The sequence below is a fragment of the Mesocricetus auratus genome, unplaced genomic scaffold, assembly GCF_017639785.1.
Source record: "Mesocricetus auratus isolate SY011 unplaced genomic scaffold, BCM_Maur_2.0 Super-Scaffold_4256, whole genome shotgun sequence".
Classification (NCBI taxonomy): Eukaryota; Metazoa; Chordata; class Mammalia; order Rodentia; family Cricetidae; genus Mesocricetus; species Mesocricetus auratus.
Window position 1 is genome coordinate 88,710,315 of NW_024429182.1, and position 14,143 is coordinate 88,724,457.

At 35.2% G+C, this 14,143-nt stretch overlaps 1 protein-coding gene across 4 annotated transcripts in view; it reads left to right on the forward strand.

The window, feature by feature from the left end:
* Window positions 1–14,143, forward strand: part of Sbf2 (SET binding factor 2) — a 360,275-nt gene that overhangs the window by 167,821 nt on the left and 178,311 nt on the right. For all 4 annotated transcript variants that reach the window (XM_040756376.1, XM_040756381.1, XM_040756385.1 and 1 more), the window contains exons 4-6: window positions 10,026–10,145; window positions 11,935–12,045; window positions 13,821–13,926. In XM_040756376.1, coding sequence (XP_040612310.1) covers window positions 10,026–10,145; window positions 11,935–12,045; window positions 13,821–13,926 — 337 coding nt within the window. The remainder of the gene's footprint in view (window positions 1–10,025; window positions 10,146–11,934; window positions 12,046–13,820; window positions 13,927–14,143) is intronic.

A 14,143-nucleotide genomic window follows, 5' to 3' on the forward strand; every position in this document is an offset into this window, starting at 1 on the left:
TCAATTTTAAATATATCGGTTTTTAATAATGAATTAAAAAATATATAAATTCCTACCTAAGTAATTCTTCAAAGAATACCACACCAGGTGCTATTGTGTGCATATAGCATACTAACTGGAGGAATGTATATTGTAAAATTAATTGTATGATATATATATATTCATAGGCAGATATACTATTTCTTTAAAGAATTGTTTAATAAACCATATTTAATTATAAACAAATGCTTTGGTGTATATTTCTAATTAAAGTTTAAATCTTGATCTTTTCCATTAGGAACTCTAGGAAAGTTTATTTACTATAAGAACTAGGGAATTTAGCTGACATAGCGATGCACACCTTTAATTCTAGCACTGGGGAAGCAGAAGCAGGTGGAAGCCAGTCTGGAGCAGCTCCTGGCAGATCTCTAGAATTCAAGGCCAGAAGGGCTACCTGGTACATTCCATGACAGCCAAGAGTGTGTAGCGAGACCCTGTCTTAAAAGAAAAGGAAAAATAGAGAAAAGTAAAAGATCCCTATAGTTCATCTAATAGTATTAATACAGTGTTTTGCATTAGAAAATAATCACATTTTATTCTTAATTTTTTCACTAATCTTAGTAGTGAAAGGGAACTTTAAAAAGGATTATTGACTCTACTGGCTCACAAAAAAAGTTCATAAGTTTATGAAGAACTAATTGTAAAATGATTTGTCATTCTTGAAAGACAACAGACATGAAACTCATGTGCTGTTTCCCATCTCTCCCATTGGGTTGAGCCGATTTATCTCTTTTCCTCAAAAGTTAAGTGTTCTCCTAATAGTATTTCTCCCAATCTTCACATTTTACAATCATTACTAAATTTTATTAATATTTTTATGTAAGCTAAACAATTGTCAAGTAATCTAACAGTTGGAAACATGAATTACTTGTGTTTTTAGCATAAATGATGAACAGAAACATGTCACTATGCCAGTGACCATATCTCTTAGTTTATGCTGATGAATTCATTAATTCCGACTTACTATCTATTAGTTAATGAGCAAAAGTTGTTTTAAAGAGTATGTTTAGTAAAACTTTTGGAAATAAAATGTACCAAAAATTAAAATACCAAAATAACATCATCTTCATACTCTCTAATATTAAAATTAACTTTCAGATTAATTTTTCAAAATAGGCACAGATTTTAGTTCATTGTGTTTAACATACAAATTTAGTCTATGTTGCTATTTTCCTTAAGTATATATGGATTAAAAGTAGTAAATCTAAATAGCAGTTAATAAGTATGCATTGAATTCAAGCCAGTCAAGGAACAAAATTTGTTGCATTTTGAAAGCTTAACCTCTTTGGCTTCCCTTATTGTTGAATTTCTCTTTTTCATTTTGCTTCTTCCTGTTTTGGTTATCTTTTTATGTTCTGGTGATCTGTTTATCTTTTTAAACCCCAGTTGCTGTGGGCTTCATAGAGTCCCTTCTTAGACATGTGACTCTGACCTCTAGTTGTAAAACTGTTTTGCTTGCCTCTGTTTGTTCACCTGTGTTGCTCTTAGCATTTACGTGACACTGAATTTCCTGGTGGTAGAGGTGGTACCCTATCCTTTTGTGACAGGTGCTGTGTAGCTAATGAACTATAAATCTTTAATAAATAAACAGACACTACTACGTTGGTCTTTACTTCAAAACCTTTAGCCCTTTGTTTGAAAAATAATACCAATGGAAATATTTTAGAGAATTGTTTTGATCTAGATGTACATATATTTTCTTGTGATTCATATCAACTATAATCCCATGGCCTACAAGCATTTGAAATACAGTCTTCTAGACACCTTTCATATTCAAAGTATAAACAAACATAATACAGATAACCATATTTCTATATAGATAGTCCTTTAAAAGCTTGTGTTTATGTAATTATAGTTATTTCTAAATTGTTTTATAGCCACTATTTCTAGTAGCTTTTTGTTATTCTTTTATGAAAGAGGAAGACAAAAAGACATTGAAAAAGAGTAGAACTCACATATATTGTCTTTGATATATGTAAGATACATTGTTTCCTTAATATTGTTCATGCTTTTGTTTTGTTCTCCCTGATAGTTTTCTTTGTTGCAATAAATGACTTTACTCTCAATAATAGTTTAAAATACAAAATTTAATTGCCTTATTTTTTTTATATCCAGATTCTAGCCATCCCCAAATCCTGTCTGAGACTCCACTTTCAAATAGTCTCCTCCAGTAACTATACTACCATTTATTTTGTTTGAACTACCAAATAGATTTGTAAATAGCCTTCCTGTTTCTACTTTTGCCTCCTTACAAGCTACTCAACTCTAACCGTTAGATTAATCATTTAAAAACAACGTTGTGATTACTCTTCTTTAGTCCAAGGCATTCAGAACAAAAAATCAAATGTCATCCTCTGAATCCTGAATAGTCAGTTCCTGACTTCCACTCCAGTTACTAGCCAGTCCTCCAGCTGCAGAGACTGCCCTGGGTCCTTTGCATTTGCCTATCTAAGTGTCTGCTTAAATATCTGACCAGCTACTTCCCCCCGTTTCAGATATCATCTTCCCCAGTTACACTCATACATAAACATATAGTGCCTAGAACATTCTAGATACCCAGTACAATAATGCTACATGGATATATATGCCTTCAGTCATCTTTTCTAGTTGTATGCCAACTTTACAGCCTCTGTAATTACCACCTGCCTGTTAGTAACTTAAATGAGATGTTTCTCTAAGGTCCTTTATGATGCAATATAAATTCTAGAGTTAGCCTTTAGTTTTAAGACATTAACTTTGAAAAAAATCTTAACCTTTTCATACTTCTGTTTTGTTCCTCTATACATAGAACATACTTATAATGGTGCCTGCCTTTGAGGGTTGTTGGAAGGGTGTAATGAGATGTAGTTAAGAATAAAGGTCTTGGAGCTAGAGAGATGGCTTGTTGGTTACAAGCATTGGTTGTTCTTCCAAAGGACCTGGGTTTGATTTCTAGCACCCACATAATGGCTCACAACTGTTCTAGGGGATCCAAAGCCCTCTTCTGGTCCCCATGGGCATTGTATGTACCTGGTATACAAACCACCTATACATATAAAATTAAAATAAAAATTAAAAAAAATAAGAGAATGCAAGTCTCTAGGGATAGAGATTTGGAATCTGTCTCACTATTAAATCTATCACCTAGAACAGAATGTGACATATAGGTATTTTGTAGGGTTTTATATACTTTAGATTTTATAATGAACTTTACATATTATCCATATTTTAAAATTGTTAGGATTTTCTGTCTTTTCAAATCTAAATATCTGGGGAAGAAGATAATATTTTAAAGTGAACCATATTTATTAATAATTTCACTTGTAAACATTTTGTATATATATTTGTTTTATTGATGGATGGGTGGATCGATTGATTGATGGACTTGGTTGGTTTTATGAGACATGTTATCTGTCCTGGCTATTCTGGAGCTCATTATGTAGGTCAGAGTTGGCCTCAAACTCACAGGAATCTACCTGCCTTTGTCTCCATAAGCTGGGATTAAAGGCATGTTCTACCACATCTGGGGGATTGAATTCAAGTTTAAAACTAGAATACCTCCAAGATTGTGTTGTACCTTTTGTTATTTCCGTGATGATACCATGGATCAACTGGTGCATAGTAGTGCCGCTGATGATCATTGCCGCATCCCTTTTCTTACTGGGACTCTCACACAGAAGTTTCTGAATCTGTCTTTCCTTCTGCATTTACTAGCAGAAGATCTTCTCTGAGACAACTTTGTTCGTTAATTATAGACAGAAAAGACGTTTCATTTTTAATTTTTAGAGTAGTAGTGCCCTAATTACCTTCAATAGTGATCACTAAAAATTATGAACATGCTATTTTTCATACATTTGATGTATTTTAATAATCTGTACCTTTTTTCATTTTGATACTACTAATGTTTGACAGATTCTTTATTTTTTGATACAATAATATGCACATTGTAATTTATTTTGTACTTTTCTTGACCTTGAAGTAGTGTAATATTTTTCCAAGGAATTTTGTTTCCTTTTAATGGAAAATAACATTTAATAATCTTTTATTGTATTTAATGAGTTATTAGCATTTCTATAAAGCATAGCTTGGCATTTCCATATAAAACCTATGTTTACTGATCTGATTTTTAGTTACTGTTTTATAGTAACAGTAATCTAGAGCAGATATTCAGAAAATGTAATTCCTGTATCACTTGTTAGAAATACAAATTATCAGACCCCATCTCATACCCACTAATTGAGGAACACTGTTGGTAGAATTCAGAAATCTTTATTTAGACAAGCTCATAGGCATGCTTTTTAATGCACACTAAAGTTTGAGAACCGCAAACTGGGAGTAGAAGCCTCTATCTTGTTCATTAAGACTAAAAGGATTGTGTGAGTTCTAGGACAGTTGTGCAGTGCCCTGTTGGCAAGCACCCTGTCTGTGCAAGTCTTATCTTTGTGAAACAGGAGAATTAATGGAACAGATGTCAACAAGATTAGCCTGTTTATAAACAATAAGCATTTATGCACCTAGCCTTCAAAAGACATAGGACATATACATATATGTCTCACACATTTTATGTGTGAGTGGGGTTTAATGACAGCCTTTTCTAGGTGTGTGTTCCTATAGGGTATTAGGCTGGGGAAGGGAAGGGGGACCTAATTAAATTAAGAAGTGCTATGTGCTATGCAACCTCTGCTTAAAATTACATATCAGAGCCAGAAATTATGTTGTAAAGACACCATTTTAACTTGTCTTAATTTACTGTTTCTAAAATTCTTTGGTTAGAAGACCCTACAGCTAAGTGACATCTGTCAACTTCTAGGGAACACTAGAAAGTAACGACTTGTAAGAAGTTTTTGTTTTTGATGTGGCCATGATTTACACGATTTACAGCAGCAGCAGCAGCTTTCTGGGTCAGTAATTGAATTTCCTCCTTGCTAGTCTGTAAACTCAGGAACTGTGTTATTATTGCACAAACAAGTCTGTAGTATATTGCCATTATCAGAGGAAGTGTATACTTTTGAATCCAGTATTTTCCAGAATGGACATTGCTAGGATGAACCAGGCTTTTATCATGTGAACATTCCATTGTGATTAAATAATCATTTGGCAGAAAATGAGGAATCTTTTCAGGGGAATTTTGTAGCATAAAGAATTTTTGCAAACATTTCGACTCCTCTTCTAATTCTGGAATGTTGAAAGTCCTTGTTTTATTAGGGAAACAGTGTAATAGTACATGGTAAGAAATGTATTCCAGAAAGGAAATTTAGAACTAAATTTGTTTTGTATTTCTTTTTGAGAAATACCTGTACAATAGGTATAAAAGTGTGCATTCTGTTTTTTTAGAGAAGGATAAATGTATAAAAATTAGGTCTAGCTGGATGCAGTGGCACATGCCTTTAATCCCAGCATTCAAGATTCAGAGGCAGGCGAATCTCTGTGAGTTTGAGGTCAGCCTGGTCTATAGAGCTAGTTCCAGGACAGCCATGGCTATACAGAGGAACCCTGTCTCAAAAAACCAAACCAAAACAAGACAAAAACAAAAATTGAATGTTTAGAGAAATGTGTGAAGATTTGTAGGATAATGTGGTGTTAGTAGAAATGAACATAATAGAGAGATGCTGAATGCAGCATTTACTCTGGCGTGAAAATCAAGCATTAGGATACAGCCAACATGTGGCTGAAGTATCCAACCTTAACTGTATAGATTCATCACATGAAATAAGTAGAGTACCTTTCAGCATTGCATTTTAGGGTGTGTTTGAAGGGCAGTAACCTTTTGGAAGCGCACTTATATAACAGGCGTTAATTTAGCCTGTACAGAAGCATGGAAACTATCAGCATAACAGGACTATGTAGGAGTGGAGAGTCTCAAGTAGTTCATTGTAATGCCCAGTAGACACAAATACCTACTAATAGATAAAGCAAGGCAAGTGATTCTGATGTAGATCAAAGATGAGGTGGGTCTGGAGAGATGTTTCCATGGATAAGAGCACTGCATGGTCTTCCAGAGGACCAGGGTTCAATTCCCACTTACATGGCAACTCACAACCACTTGTAACTCCAGTACCAGGGGATCTGATGCCCTCCTTCAGGACTCTTCAGTTGCTAGACATGCAGGTGCTGCATAGATCAAGCATGCAGATAAAACACTAATACATGTAAAAGAAAAATTTAAAAGATAAGATGACCTTCCAAATCAGTGCAAGATAGTTCAGTAAAAGTGATTTACAGTAAATTTAATGGGGCATACTTGAATTTTAAAAATACTTTTAGTTTAGAAGGCTTAGAATGTTGAACTAGATAATATAACATATTTTATAATATCAAATACTAAATTTCAAAGCATCATAAAAATCTCTCAGGTTCATTTAATTTTCTGCTTATTTTTTAGTGAATTTGTCCGTTGTTAAATATACAAGCCAAACTTGGCATGGTTGTTCATTACTATAATTCCAGAATTCAAGAAACTGAGGCAGAAGGATTGCCACAAGCTTAGGCCAGTTTGGGCTCCATAGTAAGTTTAAAGCTGTCCTGGGCTACAGTGAAGCCCTTCCTCAAAACAAAACATACAAACCAGTGTCAATGATAATTATTACACAAAAGGTAGTTTAGCCACAAAATAGGAGAAGCATTATTTCCATGACCTGATAAATTATTTCTGGAAAAAATTATTGAAACATCATATTATATTGTCTTAGGAAAAATACTTTATTTTACCTAATGATTGTTTGCATTCATTTTTTTTCTTCAGAGTGAGATTATGACTGTTTTCTTAAACTTGGAACATTGTATTTATGTGTGTGAGGAAATGCACACAGGAATGCATGTACATATGCATATGTTTAATTATTGGGGATTGAACATAGGTTCTTGTACATGCTAAGAAAGTGCTCACTAGTGAACTTCATTCCTAGCCTTTGGGGCATTGGCTCTTAAAAGACTGTTAGTGGGATTAAGAATGACAGCATTTCAGGATTACATGAAGTTGTTTTTAATTAATACTGATTCACATCATATTGATCCTTTTTCTAGCTAATGATTGGTGGGTATTTAATTAACAGCTTTAAGTAATGGCTACACATTCTGTTTTGCGTTTTGGTTAAAGTGGCTCAATGATCATTTATTTGAAATGGCTATCTGCTTACTCAAGTTGTCTTTTAATGATACTCTAGGGCAATTAACACAATTTCCTAAAAATGTGGATAGGTTTATCTGTTCCAGGAATTTAGTCATTTTTGCCATTTTGAGTTTTTTAGTAATCCACGAAGTCCGTGATTCATTAAGTGTGGAAATTTTGGTAAATTAATAATCATCAATTTTCTATCGTTTTAAGGATTCCAGAAAACAGCCAGAATCCCTTTATTTGTTCGTTGTAACAAACCGAAAATCTTTGTCTTTCAAGAATATATGGATCTTTTATATACACATAGTTCCCTTTAGATGTATGCATTCCTTGGGCAACTAATTTTTGGCTATAATTCACTATACTAAAAACCAAATGACTCTAAAGGGAAATGAAAATATAATTTCTGGCCTCTAAGTGAGGAGGAAAGATTTCTCTTGGTGAAATACCCATAAAATCATTCTAAGAAATTTTATTCCTGCATTTATGCAGTGAACAAATACTAGGTAATAACCTCATGCCCCAGCCCTTACTTTAGGAACTTAGTAATCATAATTGAACAAAACAGAATCCTGACCTGTATTTAGTCCAGTGAGAGAAACAGACCAAAAGAAAAGGCTAAGTTTATTAAAAAATGTTAATGTGATAGGTAGTGGTAAGGTCATGGATAAGGAAAATAAGGAAAGGAAAAAGGAAGAGAGATGTTAGACTGCAGTTTTGAGTAAAGAGGTCAGCAGTGACTGTCAGAGCAGAAAGAACATAGGATGAGACACAGGAACAGACATTAACTTGTCTGTGGGAAGCATTCTAGGTAAAGAAACAATAGGCAGGCCCTGATAGATGGATGGGACCATACCTGATGTGCCTGAAGAGCAGCAAGGAATAGTAAGGCTTAAAAAGAATACAGGGAATGAAAGCAGGCTGTTGTATTAATCCAAACAAGACATAGACTCACTGTTTGGTGGTAGCAGTGGGAAAATTGAGAGGTCAGGCTATTTTGACAGTTGGATATGGATATAATTGAGAAAGAATTTGAGTTTTGCCACACACCCCAAAAATGGGTTACAGACCATTCACTATAGGAGAATGAAGTTTAGGGAGAAATAATTAGGTTTGAGATGTCCAGAAGACAACTGGCATTTTGTGGCATTTGGGGAAATGTTGAATACCAAGCATAAACAAGTCTGATGTATTGGTGAGCCATACCGGAAAGCAAAAGAGCAAAGGCCAGGAAAGGAAGGTTTCATGAGGAAATGAGTTTAAGCTGGACCATAGATATTGGAAAAGGGAGGGGAAAGGGGCTTTAGTTAGAGGAAATGTCCCAGAACCTCAGAATATCCACTTATAAATCTTTGTGCTTCATTAGCTTGCTCTCTCCACTCCTCTCTTAAAACTTTCAGTGTGGCTGAGTCTTGTCAAACAGTAAGTATGTAGGAATTATTTGTGGACTCAAAACTTTTTAAAAAGTTTTATTTATACTCTTTGGTAGGCTTTATTTGGTGGTCTTCTTCATCTAGAATACTGTGTTGGGTCTCTTGGTGGTAAAAAAAATGGTTTCTGCTGGCATCATCTGGGGTACTTGGAGCCTTGTATGACTTGACAGAGGCTACTGGTACTTTTCATCTTGCCCACCTTGATGGTTGGATAGATAGTGCATTGGTGTGCTTGTCATGATACCTCTACATTCTGGTGATAGTTGGATAGAATGCATGGTGCTTCCCTATGTGTTCAGGTCATGGTACTGGCAACATATGTGCATGCCACTACCAGTCATAGTGCAGCCAGATGTTGAATTTCTTCCTGCTTGGTGACATCTCCCACAACTACCCAAGTTCACAATCTCTCCTAGCATGTCATCTTCTTTTGCTGTGACACAAAGTACTAGCTGTGGGAGTTGGCCACCATGAAGTTGGGTGCGAGGACCATGCTAATGGTGATGTGTTGTTTTGGGGTGGGTCCAATGCAGCACTACACCTTGTGCTTTGCCTCCTATACCTTGTGCTCACAAGCTATGTCCAAGGCCTTCATGGAACCCAGACTTGCCTTTGCCCCACTTAAAGATTTGTTTTTCTTTTATGTGTATGGGTGTTTTGATTCCATTTATATTTATGTGCCTCCTGCATTCAGTGCCATGAGACTAGAAGAGGGCTTCAAATCCCCTGGAACTAGAGTTACAGACAGTTGTGAGCCACTATGTGGATGCTGAGAATCTAACTGGGGTCCTCTGGAAGACTAACCGGTGTTGTTAACCTTTAGCACTCCAAATAATATTTTTTCAGGCTTATTAAGTAGTAGTAATTTGTTGAAACTTAGGGTTTTTGTGGTAAATCTACTTTAAATTTCAACCATTTATAAGCATACATTTCCATGACACTAACCACAAAGTTTTGCTTCATGTACAAAAATGTTTTTAAGACAACTGCTATTGTATGTGAGCAGAAGCACTTGACAACGCAGTGTACTTTACTTCAAGAGGACTGAGCTTCCTACAGGCCTTAGAATCCCCACAGGAGGGCAAGATTGGGCCACAAAAACAAAAATGAAAATCAATGCCTTATTTCTAGAATACACTTTTCTCACTCTTTTTAAGACCAACTATATACTTAAATAAGTTACATTTTTAATTGTTTGGGTCATTATTTAAGATTAACTTAAAAATATCTTACTTTGATTCCTCAGAAACAAAACACTCAAAGTTGGTGCATATATATGTAACCTAAGGAGCTTTGAAAAATAAATGAAACAAATATTCCTTACTTTGTCATTTCTTGCCTAATATTTGTAATTAATTTGAATTCTTATGAATTATCTGTAAGATGTGTGGTTTGAATATATCGTGTGAATTGTGAACCTAGTAAACTTTGTACATTGATTGTAATTTCTCTTTTTCCAGGGAACAAAGAAGGAAGAGATTGAAGGTGAAGAAGTGTCTGGTTTAATTCAACCTGCTGAAGTATTTGCTCCCAAAAGCCTCGTCTTGGTATCCAGATTAGACTACCCAGAAATTTTTAGGGTAATGACCTCATAGTTGTCATTTTTAATCTGTACTGTTATATAAATCTATTTTGAATGAACTAAGGTAACAAGATCTTTTAGTGGAAATACTGTTAGATTGAGTTAGTGACTTACCAATAAAATAAAAATTAGCTGGGCGGTGGTGGCGCATGTCTTTAATCCCAACACAAGGTAGGCAGAGGCAGGTGGATCTCTGTGAGTTCGAGGACAGCATGGTCTACAGAGTGAGTCCCAGGACAGGCTTCAAAGCTACAGAGAAACCCTGTCCTAATAAATAAATAAATACATAAACAAAATAAAAATAATGTGACATGAAGAAACAAATTTGTGTTGGATGAAAGCAATCCCTGAGTAAGTTAACATAACTAGTTACACTAATAAGAATATAATGTTTGTTTTAAAATAGACCTCATGATAAATTATAAATCATAAAAATAATTTGACTACCTTCAAGAAACTTAAAATACACTCAATAGTATAATAACTATGAACAGGTTTATTTTTTGTGGAGTTAGGTTACAGTAAATAGGATTCGGTCAGATTTCAGATAATTCTGATCATGTTTTTAAAATATTGTTTAAAGCCAAGCCTGATGGTCCATGTTAATAATTGTAGTATTTAAAGGAGGACTTGAAGTCCTTCGCAAGTCTGGTCTTACATAGTGGGACATCACTTGCTACTTGCAGATTTCCCCTTTTTTAGTATCCAGAATTTTCAAATATAAAAATGTATGGAAGTATAAATATTTGTATTAATACTCAAGTATAAAAAAACTAGAAAGTGAATGAATAACAACTGTGACAATTATGACTCCTATAGTATGTTTTGTGACATACTGTTTAGTGTGTGTCTTTACTACATTACTATAAATTAGTGACAGTTACTAATTTTTCAGTCTCAAATTTCAGTAAGCCAAAAGATTGATTGAGATTGTGTTATGACCAAGAAAAGGAGTCAGTCAGAAAAGAGTTTGCTGTACCAACAAGAGGACTTGAATTTGGGTCCCCAGCACTCCTGTAAAAGCCAAGCACAGGACTGGCCACATGTCTGATCTCAGTGTTGGGATGGAAGAAACAGAACAGACAGAACAGGGAAACAGGAGGATTCCCGGAGCTCACAGGCCAGCCAGGCCAGCTGAACCCATGAGCTCCAGGTTCAGTGAGAGACCCTGTTTCAAAACATAAGGTAGAGAGCTACTGAAGAAAACTGTTGGCATCTTTCTCCAGCATACATGTGTACACATGTGTGCGCATATGCGCACATGCACGTGTACACACACACACACACACGCACACGTAAAATGAAGATTAAATTTTATCTTATTTCATCACTTACTGTCTTCTGAGCTCAAAGTGTTAATCTTATTATCTTATGTTCTTTGCTGTTCTTTGTTATAATTCATAGAAGTTTAAGTTTCCATAAACATTCTGGATTTATAAGAACCAATCTGGAGTTTCTTAAAATAAGTTTAAAACAACTAGGCAAACTATAGAGAAAGAAACCAATTCTGCCTTGCAAATTAGCTGGAGTGGTCATCTAAACAGAGATACCTGTTTTACAAATTATGGCTCTCTGCTTTCTACAGACTCATCTTGGAAGCTCATTTGGGTGTTCTGCTCCTAGAGGAAAATTTAATTAACTTAATTTGTTGCTTAAGAGCTATCTCATGTTCAATGCAGAGTATAATTTACATGGTTCAAAGAGAAATTTTCCTAGGAGAGATGTCGCAATTTATTTTTAGTGACACTACACTGCCATGAAATGACTGCATGCACCTCTCTCTGCAGGCTTGCTTGGGTTTGATCTATACTGTTTACGTGGACAGCCTGAGTGTCTCTTTGGAAAGTCTCATTGCAAATCTTTGTGCTTGCCTCGTCCCAGCTGCTGGAGGGTCTCAGGTAAATAGAATGAAAGGCAGATAAACTGTTTTGTTTTGTTTTTTTCCCCTGCCAGGTGACTTAATTTATGAAGAAAGAGAAAGAAGTCTTTAAATATGTTTGTTTTAAAGATAATCCTACTTTAGTTAAGCCTTGACTCTATGGTGTACTTTCCAGACACCTAAGATCCACTCTTTTCAAAGGTCTAGAGGCTGATTCCAAGGCTGAAGAGATGGTCCAGTGCTTAAGAGAACATGCTCCTCTTCCAGAGAACCTGAGTTTGATTCCCAGCCCCCACATCAGGTTGTTCACAATTAGTGGAATCTCTGGGCAATTGCATTCATGTGCATATACCCCCACACACATAATTAAAGTAATAAAAGACTGATTTCAAGACTGAGTTTCCCTTTCACATGGCATAATTAGCAGGCATATTTGATGTAACTTCAACTCTACTTTTTAACATTTTGAACATACCCTTCTTTAGGTAGAATTTTTTTCAGTATGTTTTCGCTACTTTATTATTTCTGTACATACTTATATCTCAATTTTATTAAGTAAAAAATTTGATCAAAATCAGGAGACAACATTAAGAAAACTCTATAACATTGTAACTGTTTTTAAAATATACTTTTTATTCTTTATATCTTGACATTTAAAAAATGCCTCTGAAGCAGAAGAGTAAGAATCTTTGCTACTATAATTTGTTTTAGGACATTCATCTTTTAAAAAGCATTGGCTCTGGTGAGAGTATGTTCTCATCATGTGTAAGGCCTGGCAATCAATCTCCAGTACTGAACAGAACAGGAAACTTTTCTCCTTAAATCTTAAAAACAACTAGTTGGCCATGTAGTTTGCTTTTTATATGATATTGAGGAAGAAAGATCTTCTGAAAAATCACACTGTTTGTATTCCAGACCATCAAAAAATGTTTTAGAATAATTTTTGAAGTCTCATTTATATTTTATGTGTGAGTGTTTGTATTTGTGTGTGTGTGTGTGTGTGTGTGTGAGAGAGAGAGAGAGAGAGAGAGAGAGAGAGAGAGAGAGAGAGAGAGAGAGAGAGAGAGAGAGAGAGAGAGAGAATGAGTGAGTGCTGGTATCCCAGGATCTCATAGACAGTAGATCACCTAGAGTTAGTTACAGATGGTTGAAGCCTCTTGACATGGATACTAGAAAATAAGCTTGGATCCTCTGAAAGAGCAGCAAGTGCTCTTAACCACTGAACCATCTCTCCAGCTCTCCAAAATGTTAAGTTTTAAAAAGATGTTACATAGAATAAAATTACCATTTTCAACTCTCCTTTTTCTCAATGTCTTTTGTCTTAAATAATCTCCCCCCCCTCCGTCTGTCTCTGTGTGTCTCTCTCTCCCCTTCTCCCTCTCCCTCTTCTCCTTCTCTCTCTCCTCCCTTCCTCCCTCTTCTTCTTTCCCCCTTTTCCTCCCCACCCCCCTCTATCCTTCCTGTTCCAAGGACAGAATCTCAAAGGTGGTCTTGGTAATCTTCAGGGCTGCCCTTCAAATAAACAAATGATCCTGTGGACCTTTAAAGATGCAAATAGTTTCTGATGTAACATATTTTTAGTCAGTTATAATTGTCAGTGATTTTTAAAGATGCAAATAGTTTCTGATATTAACATTTTTAGTCAGTTATAATTGTCAGTGAATTTTCAACTTTTATGTACTGAATTTTCTGATATTTTGAGTTGTACATAGTGTAACTTGTATGTTTTAGGTTATTATGTTACTGCTTCATATTGTCTCTTATGATTTTATATATGTTTCTTTCATTCTGCAGAAGCTATTTTCCTTGGGTGCAGGAGACAGACAACTGATTCAGACTCCTTTGCATGACAGTCTTCCCGTCACAGGCACTAGTGTGGCTCTTTTATTTCAGCAATTAGGTATGTCTTGTCCTGGCTTTTTAAATATGTTCTTAGATAAACACATGGATGGGAAAAAAGATTTAAGTTATTATTATCTGAAATGTTAAAGAAAACATAAAGAAACCACTTACTATCTGTAGCTTAGCTATGTCAGAAGGAGAGAAGAATGAAGCAAAACTTCCTTAGGAACTTACTTTTGTATCACCCCATTGACATGGTTTGGTCATTTAGGAGC